Here is a 23,871-nt window from a genome sequence, read left to right as displayed (position 1 = left end):
CTGAGAAGATAGCCACTGGCATTCCATGATCAAATAAGTTCCAGAAACACTTTACCCTGTATTTGCCTCATGGAACTTTGTAGTACATGTCAGTTTATTAAGGGTTCTGAGAATTCCTATAGTAGAGAAATTTGACTCAGCATTTCACAACTTACTTGCTTATAGAATCAATTCATCTCTAATACATATTAAAATTCTGTGACTTGATATTCTATATTACACCATTTGAAAAACTTTCAAAGACCCCAAATTAAACATTTTATTATGTGGTCCACAAGGGAAGAGTTTCTTAAAAATAAGCCTCTTTCCTCTTTAACAAGGGGCCCTACAAACTAATGATTTTTCTTTTCTTACTCTGAAGAAGATAATGTGTAATACAAAGGGGGTGTGTGTGTGTGTGTGTGTGTGTGTGTGTATCACAGTGTACCCACTCTGTAGCTTTCCAGAAAATCTGGATCAGACAACTAGATGGGGATGGGGAGAGTGGGAGAATGAAGGATAATTTCTCACACACCTCCAGTGCTAATCGTGTCTGCGACGGGCTCCGATGCACTTTCTCATTCTGCTCCCATCAGAGACTGGGGAGTGGGCAGGCAGCGACTGTTGGAGCTGGGGAGGAGATCGAGTTACATGAAATTATGTTACTGCTTAGGGGCCAGCATCAAGGCCAGGGTCTTCTTTTTTTTTTGACTGTTGCACTGGGATAAGTGGAATCCGTCCCAGATGTTGGTATCAGTGCATCTGTAGTTGAGAACGGATATACGATATTTTGTCATATATTTGATAGAAGTTCCCGGCACAGAATAAATTCCTGCCTCCTGTGAAAAGAGGGATGTGACCCATCCCAACAGTAATGTGGCTTACTATGGCAGATTCTCAGTGTGGGCAGAGGGAAACATAGAGCTTTAGAACACTCCTAGGGGTGTATCTACCCTTGAAAAACATTTGAATAGACGGTTTAACCTAAGTATCTCTGCATTGAAAAAGGACATCCTACTTTAGCTGGTTATCTAATGAAAGTGACGTATAAGCAACTGTATAATTGTAGGGAGAAGATACCCATAAATAGCTTTTCTAATAACTCTTCTGCATATAAAGTGATATTGCTATTACTGATAGCTTTTTTTTTTTTTTTTTTTTTGCGGTACGCGGGCCTCTCACTGTTGTGGCCTCTCCCGTTGCGGAGCACAGGCTCCGGACACGCAGGCTCAGCGGCCATGGCTTACGGGCCCAGCCACTCCGCGGCATGTGGGATCTTCCCGGACCGGGGCACGAACCCGTATCCCCTGCATCGGCAGGCGGACTCTCAACCACTGTGCCACCAGGGAAGCCCTACTGATAGCTTTTATGGACAGGAATAGACACCGCCTTGATCAATAGTAAAACATGGTATAGTGCATGAAATATGGCTGTAGGCAGAGACAAGTACTGGTACCAGTAGTTAGGTTGTCATATGGTTCAGAAGATGAGTTAGCCATACAAGTGTAACTCCTAGATGCCTTGCATAGGTTTTCATAACCAATAGGAAATACATTTTTCATCAAGTGGGAAGCGTTAATATTGAATATATGAGCCAAAATAAAGAACCTAAGACCATTTACATCGTCTAGCTAGCAGTTAGAGAAGTGGACTTGAGATTCGGGAGTCAGCTAGCATTTGTAGTCATGGGTGTGGGGAGAAATAGATGATAAGTGTGTACATGATTTTATTTATTTTTAACTTATTTGTTTGGTTGTTTGGCTGTGCTGGGTCTTAGTTGCGGCACATGGGATCTAGTTCCCTGACCAGGGAGCGAACCTGGGCCCCCCCTGCATTGGGAGTGTGGAGTCCTAGCCGCTGGACTGCCAGGGAAGTCCCTGTACATGATTTTAAAAAAGGATAATTTCAGACAATTATACTGAAGAAAATAGAACAGAATAACGTTATAGAGGTGGGGAGGGTTGCTTCGCTGGGGTGAGCAGGGAAGGCCCTTCGTGGAGGACACGTGAGAGCTGAGACCTGAGTAAGGAGGCAGCCACACGGGGATGGGGGATGACACCCTTCCAAGCAGAGGAGCAACAGATACGTTTAGAAGAATGAAGAAGTAGAGCTAAAAAGAAGGTCAGCCTTCTAAATTTGTCATCTTTTCAGTACCAGCATAATATTCCTTAGAATTATTATTGAGATTCTTCCATAATAATATAGTTAAAGTTATATGTGAGTGATTTAATTAAAATATTTCTTACTTCCAGACTTTTGGATCCTTTGTTTTCCCGTTCAGTATGCAGCATACCATCAGAATTTCTCTGAAAATAGCTACATCTTGAAGAACAGTGTAATTTTAGTATTTCAACTTAATTATAAATGACTCATAATTTTAACACAGTCTTGCTTTGGACTTGAAATCTGCTTTGGGGCATACTAAACTCTAGAAGCATTTTTCACTGATTCATTTAGACTTTGAAACTTAATTGTCATCTCTTAGAAACTCTCTCCTGTGAGTGGGGGCACTGCTTCTGTTGATAAGATTCAGTGCCCAGGCATATTTTGAGAGAGTCATTATTCCTTTTGCTTTATGTATTACAGCTAATGCTAAGGAACTATGCTCTTCTTTGTGTTTTATTTTTATGTTAATGTGGGCTGTAGACAGTTTAGAAAATCTCTAAAGCATAACAGATTTATTTGAGATGTTATCTTTAGTAGTATTTGACCAGCTTATGTTCTAGAGAATAACCCACCAAACTCCTGAGCTTCAAGAACTGACTGTCCACTAGACAGGCTGTGGGCCACGGGTCTGAGCTGTTCTTCCATGTCAGAGTGTTGAGGATGGTGTGCCTGGGAGACTTGCCACAGGCCTGGCTTTGCTGAGAATAGAACAGAAGAAACCAGTGGCATTCTCCAAGGTGAACAACAGAGAAGGAGGTCCAACAGAGATAGGCAGAAAGGCAATAACTAACTCCCGAGGTTCTGCATGGAGATCCATTTGGGTGCTGAATGGAAAGTAGATCAGGAGAGCTTTCCTTCGGGCAGTGCTTTTACAGAAAGGATCCTCCCAAGCTGGAATAACAGGGACCAGACTTACTCTCCCACCTGATGCAGCCAAAAAACAGACAAAATAAAGGAAATAACACTTTGGAAGACATTGGGCAAAGAAGAGAAGTGATCTCCTTGATCGATAGGAAACAGGTGGAACGAGCCCTGCGGTTTCCCCAGCATCCTGCCTTGAGCGTTTCCAGGCTAGGTGCAGGGAGGGGCCCAGGTAGAGCCTGGCAGACTCTCTGAACTGAAGAACAGCTGAGCGCCTGGGGACCCAAGGCAGCCAGAGTTCACAGGACACAGTACCAGGGAGAGAGGATACCGAAAATCTGCAGAAAGCTCCCCTGAATATTCAGCAGAGGACCGGTAATTCATGTGAGGAAACCACCTGAGGCAGGAGGAGATATCATCAAAAAGGGTCAGTTAGCAGTGCCCGGCACTCACATCCTCGCACTGTGCCTGAGCCCAGCGGCCAGACTGAAAAAGCTTAGAGTTCCTGGGGTACCAGGCAGAGCACTCAGGAGCGTATCCTTCAGCAGGGGTACAGTTAGCCCTTGACCGAGCCCTGTTCCAGACCTGCTTAACTAAGCATAAAAGCAAACATCAGAAAGATCAAACTGTTTCCAAATAAATGAACTGTATCCCAGACAAAGCTGAGGAATATTTGTAGAAATACAAAAATAGCTAATAGCCAACGAGGTAGATCATTCTGACAGGTTGCTTGTGAATGGACAAGATGCATGGCACACTGAAGTTAAAATATTGTTCTAGAGAAAGATCGTATACAGGTTGTGTCATATTGAGACGTTCATGGAGACCAAATCCATGATGCACTTTAAATATTTAACCTGTATTTTTCTTCTTAGTCTTTAGGTAACTAAGCCCATTGACAAATCAGTCCTCATGTACCTGACCTCTTGAAACTGTCCTTTTTTAACTTCTATAACACTCATATCCTAAATTTTCTTCTCTACTGTAGGTTAGTGTCTAGTTGCCATTGTAGATGCTTTAGTTCTGTTATTCTCTTGGGTTCTGTTCTTGGTTGTTGCCACCTCCCATTCTATGTATTAAAAAGATCTTGTTCTATAACACATGCCCCTCCACAGTACCTGTGTAAGGAGCAAATGACAGCAGGGACTTCTAAGACACAGTTTTGTGAAAATTACCTCAAGCAGGTAGGCCAGCTCTCCCCCAGTGCCACCTCATCCACTTTCTACCCTCTTGACCACAAACTCACCAAGTGCATAAGGGTACACATTTTCATGACTGTAGAATGCTAAGAAACAAAAGATTGGGTAATAGTGAATAGTAGCCGGTCTTTTGTGAAAGAGGTCTTGTAAGATCTTTCCTATGAACTTTCCTATCCATCAGCCATAACAAAGGGACACTCTTCTACTGTGTTCAATACAGAAAGTATTGCTGATCATACTTTTAAAACAATTTCCCCTAAACATTTTCAAATATGAAGAAAAATGTGAGAGTTGATTTTGCACTTCACATTTTGAATGTGGTATTTTGCCATAGAGAATCATTGTGTAAGGTTTTTATCATGGATTTGTCCTGGGGAAGCAGTTTAGTGTTTAGAGAAAGTGTGCTTCCATCTGTGAGATGATTGTGTTTATGGAGACATTTATCCAGTGGTTCCAATCTATTAAGTTTGCATCTGTGGGTCTGATTTAGTTGATTTCTATACGTATACAGATTTAATATACTTCTTGCAACACTCCATAGATTTATTTATTAATGTGATGCTTTTTTTTTTTTCTGCCCTCATAACTCAACCCCTGTAGAGAAAATGATTAAATAGCAGTTTCGCCCTTTGGAAATATTAGATTTTTGAGTCTGGTGTTATTTGGTGAATGTTTTAGTTTCAGGGTTAGTTATGCTAAATTTTGTGACGGCCTTTGCTGAATTGAGTAAAATTTAAAATATGGTAAAATCTAAAGGAAGGCATTTCAATTCTTTCTACTTATTGGATCTTCTGAAAATATTATTAAACTTTGAAAAAGAAGAGACTCAGATTTTTGAAACTGCAAGAGGCAAACACGTTGTTATCAGATGAGAGACTATGTGGTCAAACTTTTTTATAAAGAATAAAACCCTCCCTAGTCCTAGCAAAGGCTTCTTTGAAGAAGCAGCTATTCTTAGTCATCCTGCAGCCACCATACTTGATAATCATGACTTGCTGCAGAGTGTCTGTTGTGTCTGACTCTTTGCACATGTGTGATCAGGGCGGATGCGACATGATCTCTGCACTTAGGATCTCTGCAGTGTAATTGTAGAGATGATACCTGCATGGAGATCATTGCATTACAAGGCAGTGCACCAGGTGTTATAAAACTGATGGACCTGAGTGCTATAGGAGCTGAGGTAAGGGGAGATGGCCATTTGAGTGTGAAGGATATCTTCATGGAAAAGGTGAACTTGGATAAGAGTTTGGAGAGTAGCCAGAACTTAGAACTCCTGGTCACCTATGCTTTTTCATTTAGTTAGCTGCGAGTATGACATAATAATGATCAAGAGTGAAGCATCTGCCATGTTTTCAATCAGTGTTACCTGTCGTCATCAGTTATACTTTCCCTCAAAACTCAGTTCAATCCTGGCTCCTCCAGGAAGCCTTTCCCGGCAACCCACAGTGTGTGAGCTGCTCCCTCCTCTGTGTTCCTAGAAAATCCTCAGCATGGCTGGCATTATCAGAGCACTAATCTATGACATCAGTTTCTAACTGTTGCTTTACTTCTGTCTCTTCTCACTAAAGTTGCTTGAGGTTATAGAACGTGTATAACCCAACCTGAGCATTATTCCTACTGCTATTCCTAACATTATTCCTAGTGTCTAAGGCTCAGTACATTTTTTGTTGAATGAATGATCAAAGATTACATTCAGTATGAGAAAATGAATATTTATCCAAGGCACGATATTTATCATCATGACAGTAGTGACGATGGGGAGAAATGGATGGATTCAGGATATGTTTTGAGATAGAATTAATAGGATATATTGATGGATTAGATGTGGCGAAGGAAGGAGATGGATAAACCAAAGCTTGAGGAACTTGGTAATGGCATGAGTTGAGATGAGAGAGACTGAAGGAAGAACAGGCTCTTTTTTTTTTAAATTTATTTACTTTATTTTTGGCTGCCATTGGGTCTTCGTTGCTGCGCACGGGCTTTCCCTAGTTGTGGCGAGCGGGGTCTACCCTTCATTGCGGTGTGCGGGCTTCTCATTGCGGTGGCTTCTCTTGTTGCGGAGCAGGGGCTCTAGGCGCACGGGCTTCAGTAGTTGTGGCACGCTGGCTCAGTAGTTGTGGCTCACAGACTCTAGAGCACAGGCTCAGTAGTTGTGGCGCATGGGCTTAGTTGCTCCGCGGCATGTGGGATCTTTCCAGACCAGGGCTCAAACCTGTGTCCCCTGCATTGGCAGATGGATTCTTAACCACTGTGCCACCAGAGAAGCCCGAACAGGCTCTTTTACAGGTATTGTTGGGAAGCCTGCTCCACTTTGAGCAGAGCTCTCAAATAGGGAGTTGCATTTGCGTCTGGAGCTCAAAGAAGAGATCAAGACAGGAAGTATAAATCAGGAAGTCAGTATGTGGATGGTATTTAAGGCTGCATAGCTGAATGAATTGCCTTGTGAGAGAATATAAGTTACACAGAGGGCCCAGGACCAGGCTGGCAGAGCTCCAGCATCTAGTGGTCTGGAAGGGGTAGAGAAGTAGCAGAAGGAGCTGAGGGAGAAGGAGAAAAACTAGAGAAAACTTACTCAAGGAATCAAATTCTGCTGAGGGATTTGGATGAAAACTGAGAGTGAGCATTGCCTTCGGCAGCTTGGTGATTGCTGGTGACCCTCACTTTGCAGTGGTGGGGTGTGGAAGCCAAGCTGGAGTAGGTTCAGGACTGAACGGGCAGTGGGGGAGCTGAATCCCTGAGTGGGTTTCAGGGGATGGGAGTCATGTCTTTCAGCATCACCAGCCTTAGGTTTCCTACCTTCCAGATTATTTCATTAAGTTCCAAACTGAACTATGCGCTGCCCTCCAAAATCTGCTCCTCTTCCTAAGTGTTCTGCTAACGAATTCCCTTTCCTTCCAGTGATCCAGACTAGAACTCTCACGGTTATGTACTTGTGCCATGTCATCAGTTGCCATGGTCTGTTGAGTCTTCTCCATGGTGTTTTTCAAATTGGACTCCCTCTCTTCATGGCCATTGCCACTTACGTTGCCCTTTCCAGGCACTAGTTGGCTCTTCTTCAAACTCTTCTGATGGTTTCCTGAGTGCTCCCTGCTTTATGCTCCCCCTTGTTAGTGCATCTGTCCATCACGGCTAGAATGTTCTTCCCAAAGCACAGATTTGCTCAAGTTTTTCTCCTGCTAAAAATAAAACCAAATCCTTTTAGCCTGGCACTCAGAATCCTCTACCTCTTTAGCCTCGTCTCCCACTACTTTCTCTTCATTCAGCCTGCTCTTCTGAATGGTTCTTTCCTAAAGATAACCCACACCGTTCAGCCTCCACGGCTTCACTTTCACCGTTACCTCTGCTTGACGTGCCTTTCCCTCCCTTCTCTTACATCTTCTGTATTTCCAGATGCTGTTACCTCTGACATTGTGGAGTTTGCCCTAAAAATTACAACACTTCAAGGCTTTCAGTGCTACTGATTTCCTTTATCAGTTCTTTAAAAGTTCCGTAGTACTGACTTTTAGCTTAAACCACCGTTATCTGTACCACCACTACCTTAGCCAGTCTTCTTTCTTAGGAATTGGGTACAGGAGTGGATTACTTCCTGAGAGGAAGTTTCTTGAACTGCCGTGGGTCATGACAGTCTGTAAGCAGAGGTGTCTAGGGAGAGCACCCGGCTCGCCTTTCCTCTTTTCTCATAGCAGCTTTCCGTTGCTTTGATGAGGCAGCCAGAAGTTTGGAAGGTGGGCATGGTAAGCTTCCCTTCCACGTGAAAGCTTCCCTCAATTGGGCAATGACTCATTAATAAAGTAGACACTGGATTCTTCGCTTTATGGTTTTTAGTATTCAGGGCGAGAGTAAGGGAAGAACAATGTCTGAAATCATTACTCCAAGTTTCACCTTTTTAAAACAGGAGGTGCTTTTTTGAAATTTTGTTTACTGCTGCATGTTCTAAAAGAAGGAAGGCAGACATTATCTAAAGACTGTAATCAGAGAGAAAAGAATTATTTCCTAAATACTGAACTGAGTGTTCCGTCATCTTGTCCACCCCTTGGTGGCCTTAGGGGATTGCTCACACAAGGGCATCAATAAGAAGTAGAGAAAAAAAAAAGTAGATTGAAGGTATCTCTTCAGGATATTCTCTTACAATACATGTTGCCTTTCCGCCAGGGCTATTTCGGCTTTCATCCCGTTATTGGAGTGTAACGTAGGTTTTAGGCATGTTTACTTTGTACCTAGTCTTTTAAGAATGCAGCTGGGCTATTGGCTCAAGGGAAACAATTGCACTCTTTTTTTTTAAAATGATAGGATTGAAAGTAACATTCTTTTTTCTTAATGAACTGTGGTGCTGGGGCAATATTATCATGAGTTGGTATTTTTAGAAAAAAAAGAGGGGTGAGATGACCATCTGATTTAAGAACCTTCACTTGGCTGTTACAAGAATATTGGCTTTTCAGTGGCACCTTGCCAGTTCCACCAGCCAGCTGTTCATTGTAGTCAACTGTTTTGGAGCGTGACGGGTATTGTAATTAGCAATGTGGAATACTGATTGGAGAATCTAAAATAGCTCTAGATTTTTAGTAAAACGTACATGCAAATAAAAGAAATGTCTCATATTTTGAGTGGGATAACAAACCTTTACTAAATGAATTTGCCTCCTCAAAATTATTAGTACTGATAATGAGAAAAATATAATTACAAAATTATAAAGGAAAACCTGAAAAAAACTTGCTTTTGACTTCTTTGTCAAAAATGTTTTGTATTATGGGGACTTCCCTGGTGGCACAGTGGTTTAGAATCCACCTGCCAATGCAGGGGACACGGGTTCGAGCCCTAGTCCGGGAAGATTCCCACATGCCACGGAGCAACTAAGCCCGTGCGCCACAACTACTGAGCCTGTGCTCTAGAGCCTGCAAGCCATAACTACTGAGCCTGCGTGCCACAATTACTGAAGCCCACGTGCCTAGAGCCCATGCTCTGTAACAAGAGAAGCCACTGCAGTGAGAAGCCTGCACACCACAACGAAGAGTAACTCCCGCTCGCCCCAGGTAGAGAAAGCTCATGCGCAGCAACGAAGACCCAACACAGCCATAAATGAATGAATAAATAGATTATTTAAAAAAATGTTTCGTTATATGATTGTTCATCTATCTTCCCTGGCTTTACACTTCCCCAGGAAACTTTGTGTTTCAGCATCGCTAATTGACACTGACAAAATTACAAACCAGAGGATTTCCTGGTGGCTTGGCCGTTTTGTGTCAGGATGATCTATGGACTTCAGTCCTTTGATATATGCTCTCCCCTTTCATTTAACAGGGGAAAACACTGCTCCTATTCTGGATGATTTTTAATTAAAGATTTTAAAAATCTGTTGTTTAATATTTATCAGTGGAGGGAAAATTGTTAAGTGCTTTTATAAACTGATTCTTACACATACTAGATGGTTCCTAGCTGGCATTAAAATACTGTATGTCTTCTTATAAGTATTTCAGTGTTTTAATAGTTTAAATTTTGGTAGAACTTTTTTGAGCCATTAATAGGGTAATAGCAGAAAAACTGAAAATAGTAGCTTTAGGCTAATTGTACTGGTAATTTCACTGAAGTATAATTGACATGTGAGCATCTAGAAATACCACTCTGGGCATTTGAAGTACTTAAAACTTTATAATCTAAGAGCAGTTTCCATTGGGAATAGATTAATAAATTTATATCTTTTTTTTCCTACAGGAAGGAACTTGAAACCTTCAAAGGTAATTTTGTGTTTAATTCTTCACTTTAAAGTAGATGAGAGTTAATTGATGTCAGATGTTCTCTCTTGTTGATGATGAAAGAATGCATTCCTTTTTCTTTAAATCAGACAATTTACATCAGAAAATAAAAGTTTGCTTAATACTGTTTTCATAAATTTTATTTAATCACAGGTGGTTTTGATATTCTTTTTTAGCTGTAACACATGTACCAAGTGAGAGTTTCTGCTAATGACATTATAAGTAGTATGTTAGGAGACACAGCGCTAACTTTGAGGTTGTTGAGAATCATAGTGTTTTGGGGTTTTTTTTTAAACATTTATTTATTTATTATTTGGCTGTGCGGGGTCAGGTCTTAGTTGTGGCACACAGGATCTTTAGTTGCAGTATGTGGACTCTTAGTTGTGGCATGTGGGATCTAGTTCCCTGACCAGGGATTGAACCGGGGCCCCCTGCATTGGGAGCACGGAGTCTTAGCCATGGGACCACCAGGGAAGTCCCAGAGAATCATGATTTAAAAAGATTCTGGTTTCTGTTGTGCTGAGCCTGGGCCACACGTAGAGGCTGTGGTGATAAAGGCAGAGAGGTGGCCCTGCAGTTGACCCAGAGTCACATGAACCTCCTGCAAGGTTTTCAGTGCTGGGTCGTGCTCTGCCACCATCTTGTAACTTTGGATACATCTCTTTATCTTTTTCAGCCTTAGTTTCTCAATCTGTAAAATTACAAGCTTTGATGAACTATATTCTGAGATACTAAAAGTGCCCAGCATTGCTTTTTAATTTTAGGGAACTGTTGCAGGTGGGCACTGAAGAATAATTCTTGGTCACGTTGACCCTTACTGGTTATGGGGAAACACTTGTGAAAAATAGGGAAAACCACAAACTTTCCAACAGCCGAAATCCCTTCCAGTTTGCCACTTTTCAATTACTCATTAGCAATTGAGTAGTGAAATTTCTTTTCTCAGAGAATTTCAGTAACCAAGAAGACTTTGAATTATTGCTTATTATGTTTCATATATAAGCTAGTATTGACTTTCAGAGTTACTGGTTAAAGATTTTCCATATATTATTTACAGCTGAATTGTTCACGTGTATGATTTATTTGGATGTGTTAGAGAAAATAAGTAACCCGCAAGGTAAAAGGTATAAAGGCTTATTCCTACTATGACTATAATCAGACAAACTTGTTTTGGCTGAGTTTCTATTTGACTCACTAGTTATAGTAAATGATTAAGTTCATGGCCAGTTTGTTGAGGGCCATGTTCAATGATCATGTGATGTATTATCATGGCTACATCATTATTCTTAATCAATTTGTGAACCACAACTCATGTACATTATTTTTCCTCACTGGTTTAAAATAAGATTTGAAACCCTCATAAAATATTATTCTCCCTCTCCTTCTTTTCTTTTAGTCTGCTAGCATCTTCTTATGTTAGAAGAAAAAAAGCAACTTAATATTAAAAGACAGGCAGGAACACAGATTATGCAAAATGTCAACTTTGCTTGCGTCTCAGTACTGAGGCTTTTTTTTTTTTTTGTATGACAGTATTCACAGAAAAAAAGGAGACCAGCAGTTTGCAAAAGGTTAGATAGTGTTACATATTACCTGATAGAATAATTCAATTTGTGCTGAAATATCTTGTTTACACACACATCCCTAATTATGCACAATATTTAACAGCACATCCAACCTACCCACAGGCCAATTAAAGCTCTCAAATTTGAACAGACCCTAAACTGATTATTGTATCATATCTAGTGTTTTAAAGAACTAATAGTCATTGAAAATTTTTTCCTCTTGAGTGTTATTTTTTGAATTTATTTTTTTATACAGCAGGTTCTTATTAGTCATCCATTTTATACACATCAGTGTATACATGTCAATCCCAATTGCCCAATTCATCACACCACCACCCCCACTCCCCCGTGGCTTTCCCCCCTTGGTGTCCATACGTTTGCTGTCTACATCTGTGTCTCAATTTCTACCCTGCAAACCGGTTCATCTGTACCATTTTTATACGTTCCACGTATATGCGTTAATATGCGATACTTGTTTTTCTCTGTCCGACGTACTTCACTCTGTATGACAGTCTCTGGGTCCACCCACATCTCTACAAATGACCCAGTTTTGTTACTTTTTATGGCTGAGTAATATTCCGTTGTATATATGTACCACATCTTCTTTATCCATTCATCTGTTGATGGACATTTAGGTTGCTTCCATGATCTGGCAATTGTAAATATTCCTGCAATGAACATTGGGGTGCATGTGTCTTTTTGAATTATGGTTTTATCTGGGTATATGCCCAGTAGTGTGATTGCTGGGTCATGTGGTAGTTCTACTTTTAGTTTTTTAAGGAACCTCCATACTGTTTCCCATAGTGGCTGTATCAATTTACATTCCCACCAACAGTGCAAGAGGGTTCCCTTTTCTCCACATCCTCTCCAGCATTTGTTGTTTGTAGATTTTCTGATGATGCCCATTCTAACTGGTGTGAGGTGATACCTCACTGTGGTTTTGATTTGCATTTCTCTAATTATGAGTGATGTTGAGCAACTTTTCATGTGTTTCTTGGCCATCTGTATGTCTTCTTTGGAGAAATGTCTATTTAGGTCTTCTGCCCATTTTTGGATTGGGTTGTTTGTTTTTTTAACATTGAGCTGCATGAGTTGTTTATATATTTTGGAGATTAATCCTTTGTTGATTCGTTTGCAAATATTTTCTCCCATTCTGAGGGCTGTCTTTTTGTCTTGTTTATGGTTTCCTTTGCTGTGCAAAAGCTTTTAAGTTTCATTAGATCCCATCTGTTTATTTTTGTTTTTATTTCCATTACTCTAGGAAGTGGGTCAAAAAAGATCTTGCTGTGATTTATGTCAAAGAGTGTTCTTCCTATGTTTTCCTCTAAGAGTTTTATAGTGTCCGGTATTATATTTAGGTCTCTAATCCATTTTGAGTTTATTTTTATGTATGGTGTTAGGCAGTGTTCTAATTTCATTCTTTTACATGTAGCTGTCCAGTTTTCCCAGCATCACTTATTGAGGAGACTGTCTTTTCTCCATTATATATCCTTGCCTCCTTTGTCATAGATTAGTTGACCATAGGTGTGTGGGTTTATCTCTGGGCTTTCTGTCTTGTTCCATTAATCTATATTTCTGTTTTTGTGCCCATACTATATTGCCTTGATTACTGTAAGTTTGTAGTATAGTCTGAAGTCAGGGCATCTGATTCCTCCAGCTCCGTTTTTTTCCCTCAAGACTGCTTTGGCTATTCGGGGTCTTTTATGTCTCTCTACAAATTTTAAGATTTTTTTGTTCTAGTTCCATTAAAAATGCCATAGGGGTTTCCCTGGTGGCGCAGTGGTTAAGAATCCACCTGCCAGTGCAGGGGACACGGGTTCGAGCCCTGGTCCGGGAAGATGCCATGTGCCGCGGAGCAACTAAACCTGTGCGCCATGACTACTGAGCCTGTGCTCTAGAGCCCACGAGCCACAACTACTAAAGCCCGCACGCCTAGAGCCCATGCTCTGCAACGTGAGAAGCCCGCGCACCGCAACCAGAGGAAGCCTGTGTACCGCAACGAAGACCCAGTGCAGCCAAAATAAATAAATTAATTAATTTTTTAAAATGCCATTGGTAGTTTGATAGGGATTGCATTGAATCTGTAGATTGCTTTGGGTAGTATTGTCATGTTCCAAATATTGATTCTTCCAATCCAAGAACATGGTATATCTCTCCACCTGTTGGTATCATCTTTAATTTCTTTCATCATTGTCTTATAGTTTTCTGCATACAGGTCTTTTATTCTTTTTATTCTTTGCATATAGGTATTTTATTCTTTTTGTTGCAGTGATAAATGGGACTGTTTCCTTAATTTCTCTTTCAGGTGTTTCATCATTAGTGTATAGGAATGCAAGAGATTGCTGTGCATTAATTTTGTATCCTGCAACTTCACCAAATTCATTGATTACCTCTAGTAGTTTTCTGGTGGCATCTTTAGGATTTTCTATGTATAGGATCATGTCATTTGCAAACAGTGTCAGTTTTACTTCTTTTCCAATTTGTATTCCTTTTATTTCTTTTTCTTCTCTGATTGCCATGGCTAGGACTTCCAAAACTATGTTGCATAATAGTAGTGAGAGTGGACATCCTTATCTTGTTCCTAATCTTAGAGGAAATGCTTTCACTTTCTCACCATTGAGAATGATGTTTGCTGTGGGTTTGTCGTATATGGCCTTTATTATGTTGAGGTAGGTTCCCTCTATGCCCACTTTCTGGAGAGTTTTTATCATAAATCGGTGTTGAATTTGGTCAAAAGCTTTTTCTGCATCTATTGAGATGATCATATTGTTTTTCTTCTTGAATTTGTTAATATTGGTGTATCACATTGATTGATTTGCATATATTGAAGAATTCTTGCATCCCTGGGATAAATCTCACTTGATCATGGTGTATGATCCTTTTAATGTGTTGTTGGATTCTGTTTGCTAGTATTTTGTTGAGAATTTTTGCATCTATATTCATCAGTGATATTGGTCTGTAATTTTCTTTTTTTGTAGTATCTTTGTCTGGTTTTGGTATCAGGGTGATGGTGGCCTCATAGAATGAGTTTGGGAGTGCTCCTTCCTCTGCAATTTTTTGGAAGCATTTGAGAAAGATGGGTGTTAGCTCTTCTCTAAATGTTTGATAGAATTCACCTGTGAAGCCATCTGGTCCTGGACTGTTGTTTGTTGGAAGATTTTTTTTTTTTTTTTTTTTGGTGGTACGCAGGCCTCTCACTGTTGTGGCCTCTCCCATTGCGGAGCAGAGGCTCCGGACGCGCAGGCTCAGCAGCCATGGCTCACGGGTCCAGGTGCTCCGCAGCATGTGGGATCTTCCTGGACTGGGGCACAAACCCACGTCCCCTGCATCGGCAGGCGGACTCTCACCCACTGTGCCACCAGGGAAGCCCTGTTGGAAGATTTTTAATCACACTTTCAATTTCATTACTTGTGATTGGTCTGTTCATATTTTCTGTTTCTTCCTGGTTCAGTCTTGGAAGGTTATACCTTTCTAAGAATTTGTCCATTTCTTCCAGGCTGTCCATTTTATTGGCATAGCGTTGCTTGTAGTAGTCTCTTAGGATGCTTTGTGTTTCTGTGGTGTCTGTTATAACTTCTCCTTTTTCATTTCTAATTTTATTGATTTGAGGAGTTTATTGATTTTATCTTCTCAAAGAACCAGCTTTTAGTTTTATTGATCTTTACTATTGTTCTGTTTCTATTTCATTTATTTCTGCTCTGATCTTGATGATTTCTTACCTTCTGCTAACTGTGGGTTTTGTTTGTTCTTCTTTCTCTAGCCCCTTTAGGTGTAAGGTTAGATTGTTTATTTGAGATTTTTCTTGTTTCTTGAGGTAGGCTTGTATAGCAATAAACTTCCCTCTTAGAACGGCTTTTGCTGCCTCCCATAGGTTTTGGATCATCATGTTTTCATTGTCATTTGTCTCTAGGTATTTTGTTTTTTTTTTTTTTTTTTTGGTGGTAACTGGGCCTCTCACTGTTGTGGCCTCTCCCGTTGCGGAGCACAGGCTCCGGACGCGCAGGCTCAGCGGCCATGGCTCACGGGCCTAGCCGCTCCGCAGCATGTGGGATCTTCCCAGACCGGGGCACGAACCCGTGTCCCCTGCATCGGCAGGCAGACTCTTAACCACTGCGCCACCAGGGAAGCCCTGTCTCTAGGTATTTTTTGATTTCCTCTTTGATTTCTTCAGTGATCTCTTGGTTATTTAGTAATGTATTGTTTAGCCTTCATGTTTTTGTGTTTTTAATGTTTTTTTCCATGTCATTGATTTCTAATCTCATAGTGTTGTGGTCAGAAAAGATGCTTGGTATGATTTCAATTTTCTTAAATTTACTAAGACTTGATTTGTGACCCAAGATGTGATCTATCCTGGAGAATATTCCATGTGTACTTGAGAAGAAAGTGTAATCTGTTTTTGGATGCAATGTCCTATAAATATCAATTAAATCTATCTGGTCTATTGTGTCATTTAAAGCTTGTGTTTCCTTATTAATTTTCTCTTTGTATGATCTGTCCATTGGTGTAAGTGAGGTGTTAAAGTCCCCCACTGTTATTGTTTTACTGTCGCTTTCCTGTTTTATAGCTGTTAGCAGTTGCCTTATGTATTGAGGTGCTCCTATGTTGGGTGCATATATATTTATAATTGTTTTATCTTCTTCTTGGATTGATCCCTTGATCATTATGTAGTGTCCTTCCTTTTCTCTTGTAACATTCTTTATTTTAAAGTCTGTGTTATCTGATATGAGTATTGCTACTCCAGCTTTCTTTTGATTTCCATTTGCATGGAATATCTTTTTCCATCCCCTCACTTTCAGTCTGTATGTGTCCCTAGGTCTGCAGTCGGACTCCTGTAGACAGCATATTATATGGGTCTTGTTTTTGTATCCATTCAGCAAGCCTGTGTCTTTTGGTTGGAGCATTTAATCCGTTCACGTTTAAGGTAATTATCGATATGTATGTTCCTATTACCATTTTCTTAATTGTTTTGGGTTTGTTTTTGTAGGTCCTTTTCTTCTCTTGTGTTTCCCACTTAGAGAAGTTCCTTTAGCATTTGTTGCAGAGCTGGTTTGGTGGTGCTGAATTCTCTTAGCTTTTGCTTGTCTGTAAAGCTTTTGATTTCTCCATCAAATATGAATGAGATCCTTGCCGGGTAGAGTAATCTTGGTTGTAGATTCTTCCCTTTCATCACTTTAAGTATATCATGCCACTCCCTTCTGGCTTGTAGTTTCTGCTGAGAAATCAGCTGTTAACCTTATGGGAGTTCCCTTGTATGTTATTTGTCGTTCTTCCCTTGCTGCTTTCAGTAATTTTTCTTTGTCTTTAATTTTTGCCAATTTGATTACTATGTGTCTCGGCGTGTTTCTCCTTGTGTTTATCCTGTATGGGACTCTCTGCACTTCCTGGACTTGGGTGGCTATTTCCTTTCCCATGTTAGGGAAGTTTTCGACTATAGTCTCTTCAGATATTTTCTCTGGTCCTTTCACTCTCTCTTCTCCTTCTGGGACCCCTATAATGCGAATGTTGTTGCGTTTAATGTTGTCCCAGAGGTCTCTTAGGCCGTCTTCATTTCTTTTCATTCTTTTTTCTTTATTCTGTTCCACAGCAGTGAATTCCACCATTCTGTCTTCCAGGTCACTTATCCGTTCTTCTGCCTCAGTTATTCTGCTGTTGATTCCTTCTAGTGTATTTTTCATTTCAGTTATTGTATTGTTCATCTCTGTTTGTTCTTTAATTCTTCTAGGTCTTTGTTAAACATTTCTTGCATCTTCTCGATCTTTGCCTCCATTCTTTTTCCGAGGTCCTGAATCATCTTCACTATCATTATTCTGAATTCTTTTTCTGGAAGGTTGCCTATCTCTACTTCATTTAGTTGTTTTTCTGGGGTTTTATCTTGTTCCTTCATCTGGTACATAGCCCTCTGCCTTTTCATGCTGTCTATCTTTCTGTGAATGTGGTTTTTGTCCCACAGGCTGCAGGATTGTAGTTCTTGCTTCTGCTGTCTGCCCTTGGGTAGATGAGGCTATCTAAGAGGCTTAAGCAAGTTTCCTGATCGGAGGGACTGGTGGTGGGTAGAGCTAGGTGTTGCTCTGGTGGACAGAGCTTAGTAAATCTTTAATCTGCTTGTCTGCTGATGGGTGGGGCTGGGTTCCCTTTCTGTTGGTTGTTTGGCCTAAGGCGACCCAACACTGGAGCCTACCCGGGGTTCTTTGGTGAGGCTAATGGCAGACTCAGGGAGGGCTCACGCCAAGGAGTACCTCCCAGAACTTCCGCTGCCAGTGTCCTTGTCCTCACGGTGAGACACAGCCACCCCCTGCCTCTGCAGGAGACCCTCCAACACTAGCAGGTAGGTCTGGTTTAGTCTCCTATGGAGTCACTGCTCCTTCCCCTGGGTTCCGATGCGCATGCTACTTTGTGTGTGCCCTCTAAGAGTGAAGTCTCTGTTTCCCCCAGTCCTGTTGAAGTCCTGCAGTCAAATCCCGCTAGCCTTCAAAGTCTGATTCTCTAGGAATTCCTCCTCCCATTGTCGGACCTGCGGGTTGGGAAGCCTGACATGGGGCTCAGGACCTTTACTCCAGTGGGTGTACTTCTGTGGTATAAGTGTTCTCCAGTTTGTGAGTCACCCACCAAGCAGTTATGGGATTTGATTTTCTTGTGATTGCGCCGCTCCTACCATCTCATTGTGGCTTCTCCTTTGTCTTTGGATGTGGGTTATCTTTTTTGGTGAGTTCCAATGTCTTCCTGTCGATGATTGTTCAGCAGTTAGTTGTGATTCTGGTGTTCTCGCAAGAGGGAGTGAGAGCACATCCTTCTACTCCGCCATCTTGAACCAAGCTCTGCCTTTTGAGTGTTTTGCTAATATTTCAAAAGCGTGAATAGCATCTAATAAGAAAAGGAGAAATATAACTGCTCTTCCAAGTCATTAGTGGAGGAGAAAAATTCATTCAAACATATTATAACAATTGCTTATTTTTTGAACATTGCTTTTGCCTTTCTTTTTCCTTTATATGTTGCAGGAAAACAAAAGGTTTTACTTCCTCCAATTGTTTTATTCTACTTGTAGTTATATTTAGAAGGTTCTTGCTAAGTTGGGGAAGAGCTAACTTTGGGGGACAAAAAGGGAAAATTAGTAATCCTCAAAGTTAGTAACGTAGAACAGTATGATCCACTGAGTTCTGGGTTCTTCCTTCTGTACTCCATTGAGGTTAATGAGTTAAGTTCACCTTGCACTTGTGAAGTACTTAACAAGTCTCTACAGCATTATTGAAACTAATTGTTTATTATTTGTTTTTTTAAAATATTGGCAACAGGAAGGTTTTCTCTGTTCCCCCAAATACTGCATTCATTTAATCTCTTTAATGATAGTCACTTGAATATTATTACAATATAAAAAGGTGGGTAGGATCTTAAAAGTCTTAATTTTTTATTTTCAGCAGGGAAGGAAACCCATCATTGTAACTACATGTAGAGTAAGTAAGTTTTTCACAGTCCTTAAAGACATAGGAAATTGGCCACAAATAGATGTGTCTGTTATTTAGGGATTTTCATCATTTTTCCAGTTTAATTTTTAAAATAGATTGTCATTTCATATATGAATCTTAATCACTCTTAAGTATCAGTCTAGAAATATCGTGGCACTGAAAAGAGTAGAGGTGAGGACATCTAGGCTTGGTTACTGTTCTTATCTCCATATCATTCCCGACTTAACATGGCTTTAATATGCGAACTTGTTCTTTTTCTTTCACTTATGTGCCTTACCAAATTAACTGTCACTCTCCTTTTTCTCTGTAAAACACACTGACTGATACCACAGCGTGCTGAATGCTCGTGGCTGATAGTCTGCTCGCCAGTACGGCCAAATACTTTCATTGCTACCCAGAGTGAATTGTTTGTTCCCAAATTCATTTACCCTCGTTATTGTAATGTGCAGTGTTTTGGGTTTTTTTTAATTTTAGCTTTACTGGAGTATAGTTGATTTACAATATTGTGTTAGTTTCTGGGGTATAGCAAGATAATTCAGTTTTACGCATACATATTTTCATTCATTTTTAGATTCTTTTCTCATATAAGTTATCACAGCATATTGAGTAGAGTTCCCTGTGTTTGTTATACAGCAGGTCCTTGTTGGTCATCTATCTTATGTATAGTGGTGTGTGTATGTTCATCCCAAGCTCCTGATTTATCCTCCCTCCCCACCCCTCCATGTTTCCCCTTTGGTAACCATAAGTTTGTTTTCAATATCTGTAAGTCTGTTTTGTAAATGAGTTCATTTGTATCATTTTTAAAATTAGATTCCACATATGAGTGATATCATATGATATTTGTCTTTCTCTGCCTGACTTACTTTACTTAGTATGATAATCTCTAGGTCCATCCATGTTGCTGCTAATGGCATTATTTCATTTTTTATGGCTGAGTAATATTCCACTGTATATATGTACCACATCATTTTTATCCATTCCTCTGTTGATGGACATTTAGGTTGCTTCCATGTCTTGGCTATTGTAAATAGTGCTGCAGTGAACATTGGGGTGCACGTATCTTTTCAGATTATGGTTTTCTCTGGGTATATGCCTAGGAGTGGGATTGCTGGATCGTATGGTAGTTCTATTTTTAGTTTTTTAGGCAACCTCCATACTGTTTTCCATAGTGGTTGTACCAATTTACATTCCCACCAACAGTGTAGGAGGGTTCCCTTTTCTCCACACCCTTAATATGCAGTTTAATTAAATATCAGATAAAATGATGAAACCTCATCATTAAGGAGAACTGTTTGTAAGAAAATTAAGTTGACTGCTTTGGAAGACTTAATATAGGTAAATAGCTTTTAAAAATTGCTGCAAAATGTATAATTAGGAATTAGAAAAGACTTGGAGGAAAATAATAAATATTCTGAAAGGTTCTATGCACAGATTGCTTCACAGATCTTAAATTCCTGCTCTGCTTTTAAAAATAGGCGGAAATTTTACCCAGTGCAGTATAGGTGGCTTATACAAGGATTTTCTCAACAAGTCGACCTATACTCAAAGAATTCAGGGGAAAAAGTATGGTTATATTTTAAATTAAAGTGGTGTTTAATGGATTGCTATATTAACTGCCTTTTGAAAAATTAAATGACCAACATGGGATCCAGTTGTATCATATAAGAGGACATCCAGTGTAATCTCCTCCTCAATACAACATTACCCAACTGTGTCAGAAATGTGACTGACAGTGTGAAAACATGCCAGGATTTAGGGGTTATCACTATCACAGTGGGTAGATCATCATGAGAGTATGTGGGGAAAGGCAGGTAAGACCAGCCTGATACAGTGTGATCACATTTAAGGCTTAGCTCTGGGAAGTGGAGCCAATGAAGGAGACAGGGCCAGAGTGGTCATCGAAACTGGAGGAAGACCAAGACAATTCAGTGACAGGAAGTCCAGAGAGGAGAAAGTTTAAACTAGAAGTGGTTATCAGTGCTATAAGTAATGCAAAAAAGTTGAGCAGAATGGGGATGAATAGACAACTGGTGACCTGACAGAGTTGTTTGTAAAGGGAGAATCCAGATTGTAAATCAGAAGTACACGAGAAATTAGGAAAGAGATGAAAAGGTCACTTGAGATAGAATCAGGAACAAGGTCAGGGGAGAAAGTGAAGTTGAAGATGTTAAGGAGTTGATTAAGATCTAGAGAAGATGGGAAAAAAGATCCAGATAGATTATCCTTGTAGAGGATCCAGGACATCTCTTTCTGTGAGACCTTAGAGAAGGAAAGGCTGGCAGGTAATACAGGAAAAAGAATCTGTGTACGGAGGTAGTCTGAATTTGCAAGGCTAGGCTCAGAAGTAGAAATATAAACCAAAACAAATATGCTTTGGTTAACACAAAGCTGGGAGTTAAAGAGCATATATGGTGGATCAGCAGATCATGGTAATCTTGGGTGCTAATGAGATCATGATTAAAATGATTGGCCATGGAATTCAGGCCAGAAAGGAGAGGCCTGATGAGACCAGTAAAATAAGCCAGATACAAGGTACTGGGGATGGCTACGCCCTAAAGGTGAAAAACACCTTGGTTGTTGAGGGGGATCTTGTGGTCAAAGAAAGAATTTCAGTTTGAGATCTTTGAGGTGGAACAGTTCCCAGTGATAATCATGGCTAAATTTGTGTTAAAAAGAAGAAATAAAATTAATGAGATTGTCTGAACTGGAGAATTCTGAGACCATCAGGAAGCTCACTTGTTTGGATGACTTGGGTATGGATTACGTGTACTGTTGGCTTGGCAGCCGTAGCATGCCACAAATTTGGATGTAATAGATAGATGGCAAACTTGGGTAGAATGTGTTGGTTCAACTCAAAGAGTTAGCTTAACATGTAAGACAAAACTCTTCAGCTGCCATTTGGCAATGTTTAGGTAGTGGAGACTCAGGTTGGGTAAGACAGCTGTCCTCTGTCCTCAAGGAGCTAAAAGCACTGTGGCAAAGCTTATAGGATAGAAAGGCAAATATACAATTTTAATACAATGTAAAAAATATTAGAATAAAAATGAGCACACTGAGGCAGGAGTAATGAACTATTTAGAGAGAGGCACTTGAGTGCTGACCTGGCAGAAAAGGGTAATAAGGACATTCCAGGAAGAAGAAAGAAAAATTGCAAAAATGCGGAGATGTTTATTTTATTTCAAGAATACAAGTTAAGGGGGAGACCTTCAAGATGGTGGGAGGAGTAAGACGTGGAGATCACCTGCCTTCCCACAAATACATCAAAAATATATCTACATGTGGAACAACTCATACAGAACACCTACTGAACGCTAGCAGAAGACCTCAGACTTCACGAAAGACAACAGAGGGTGACCTAACATGCAGAGGTGGGGCCAAATCCAAAGCTGAACCCTGGGAGCTGTGCGAACAAAGAAGAGAAAGGGAAATCTCTCCCAACAGCCTCAGGAGCAGCAGATTAAATCTCCACAATCAGCTTGATGTACCTGCATCTGTGGAATACCTGAATAGAAAAGGAATCATCCCAAATTGAGGAGGTGGACTTTGGGAGCAACTGTAGACTTGGGTTTCCTTTCTGCATCTAATTTGTTTCTGGTTTTATGTTTATCTCAGTTTAGTATTTAGAGCTTATTATCATTGGTAGATTTGTTTATTGATTTGGTTGCTCTCTTCCTTTATATATATATATATTTCCTTTATCTCTTTTTGTGATTGTGTATATGTATGCTTCTTTGTGTGATTTTTGTCTGTGTAGGTTTGCTTTTACCATTTGTCCTAAGGTTCTGTCTGTCTGGGGTTTTTTTGGATTCTTTTTTTGGCTTTTTAGTAGAGTTTTTAGCGCTTGTTATCATTGGTGGACTTGTTTATTGGTTTGGTTCTTTCTTTTTTTTAATTTTTAAATTTTTGATAATATATTTTTTAATAACTTTATTTTTTTTCCTCTTTCTTATTTTATTTTATTTTTCTCCCTTTTCTTCTGAGCCGTGTGGCTGACAGGGTCTTAGTGCTCCGGTCAGGTGTCAGGCCTGAGCCTCTGAGGTGGGAGAGCCGAGTTCAGGACACTGGTCCACCAGAGACCTCCTGGCCCCATGTAATATCATTTGGCGAGAGGTCTCCCAGAGTTCTCCATCTCAATGCTAAGACCCAGATCCACTCAACGACCAGCAAGCTCCAATACTGGCCACCCCATGCCAAACAACTAGCAAGACAGGAACACAGCCCCACCCATTAGCGGAGAGGCTGCCTAAAATCATAATAAGGTCACAGACACCCCAAAACACACCACCATACGTGGACCTGCCCACCAGAAAGACAAGATCCAGCCTCATCCATCAGAACACAGCCACCAGTCCCCTCCACCAGGAAGCCTACACAACCCACTGAACCAACCTTACCCACTGGGGGCAGACACCAAAAACCATGGGAACTACAAACCTGCAGCCTGCGAAAAGGAGACTGCAAGCACAGTAAGTTAAGCAAAATGAGAAGACAGAGAAATACACAGCAGATGAAGGAGCAAGGCAAAAACCCACCAGACCTAACAAATGAAGAGGAAATAAACAGTCTGCCTGAAAAAGAATTCAGAGTAATGATAGTAAAGATGATCCATAATCTTGGAAATAGAATGGAGAAAATACAAGAAACGTTTAACAAGGACCTAGAAGAACTAAAGAGCAAACAGACAATGCTGAACAACACAATTAATGAAATTAAAAATTCTCTAGAAGAAATCGATAGCAGAATAACTGAGGCAGAAGAATGGATAAGTGACCTGGAAGATAAAATAGTGGAAATAACTACTGCAGAGCAGAATAAAGAAAAAAGAATGAAAAGAATTGAGGACAGTCTCAGAGACCTCTGGGGCAATATTAAATGCACCAACTTTTGAATTATAGGG

General features: G+C 40.3%; 1 protein-coding gene across 1 annotated transcript in view; it reads left to right on the top strand.

The window, feature by feature from the left end:
• DTNBP1 (dystrobrevin binding protein 1) overlaps positions 1–23,871 on the top strand; it is a 118,081-nt gene that overhangs the window by 42,487 nt on the left and 51,723 nt on the right. The window contains exon 7 of the mRNA XM_079932721.1: positions 9,915–9,937. Coding sequence (XP_079788847.1) covers positions 9,915–9,937 — 23 coding nt within the window. The remainder of the gene's footprint in view (positions 1–9,914; positions 9,938–23,871) is intronic.

Source organism: Stenella coeruleoalba, assembly GCF_951394435.1.
Source record: "Stenella coeruleoalba genome assembly, chromosome: 10".
Lineage (NCBI taxonomy): Eukaryota > Metazoa > Chordata > Mammalia > Artiodactyla > Delphinidae > Stenella > Stenella coeruleoalba.
This window is presented reverse-complemented; position numbering and strand designations above follow the sequence as displayed.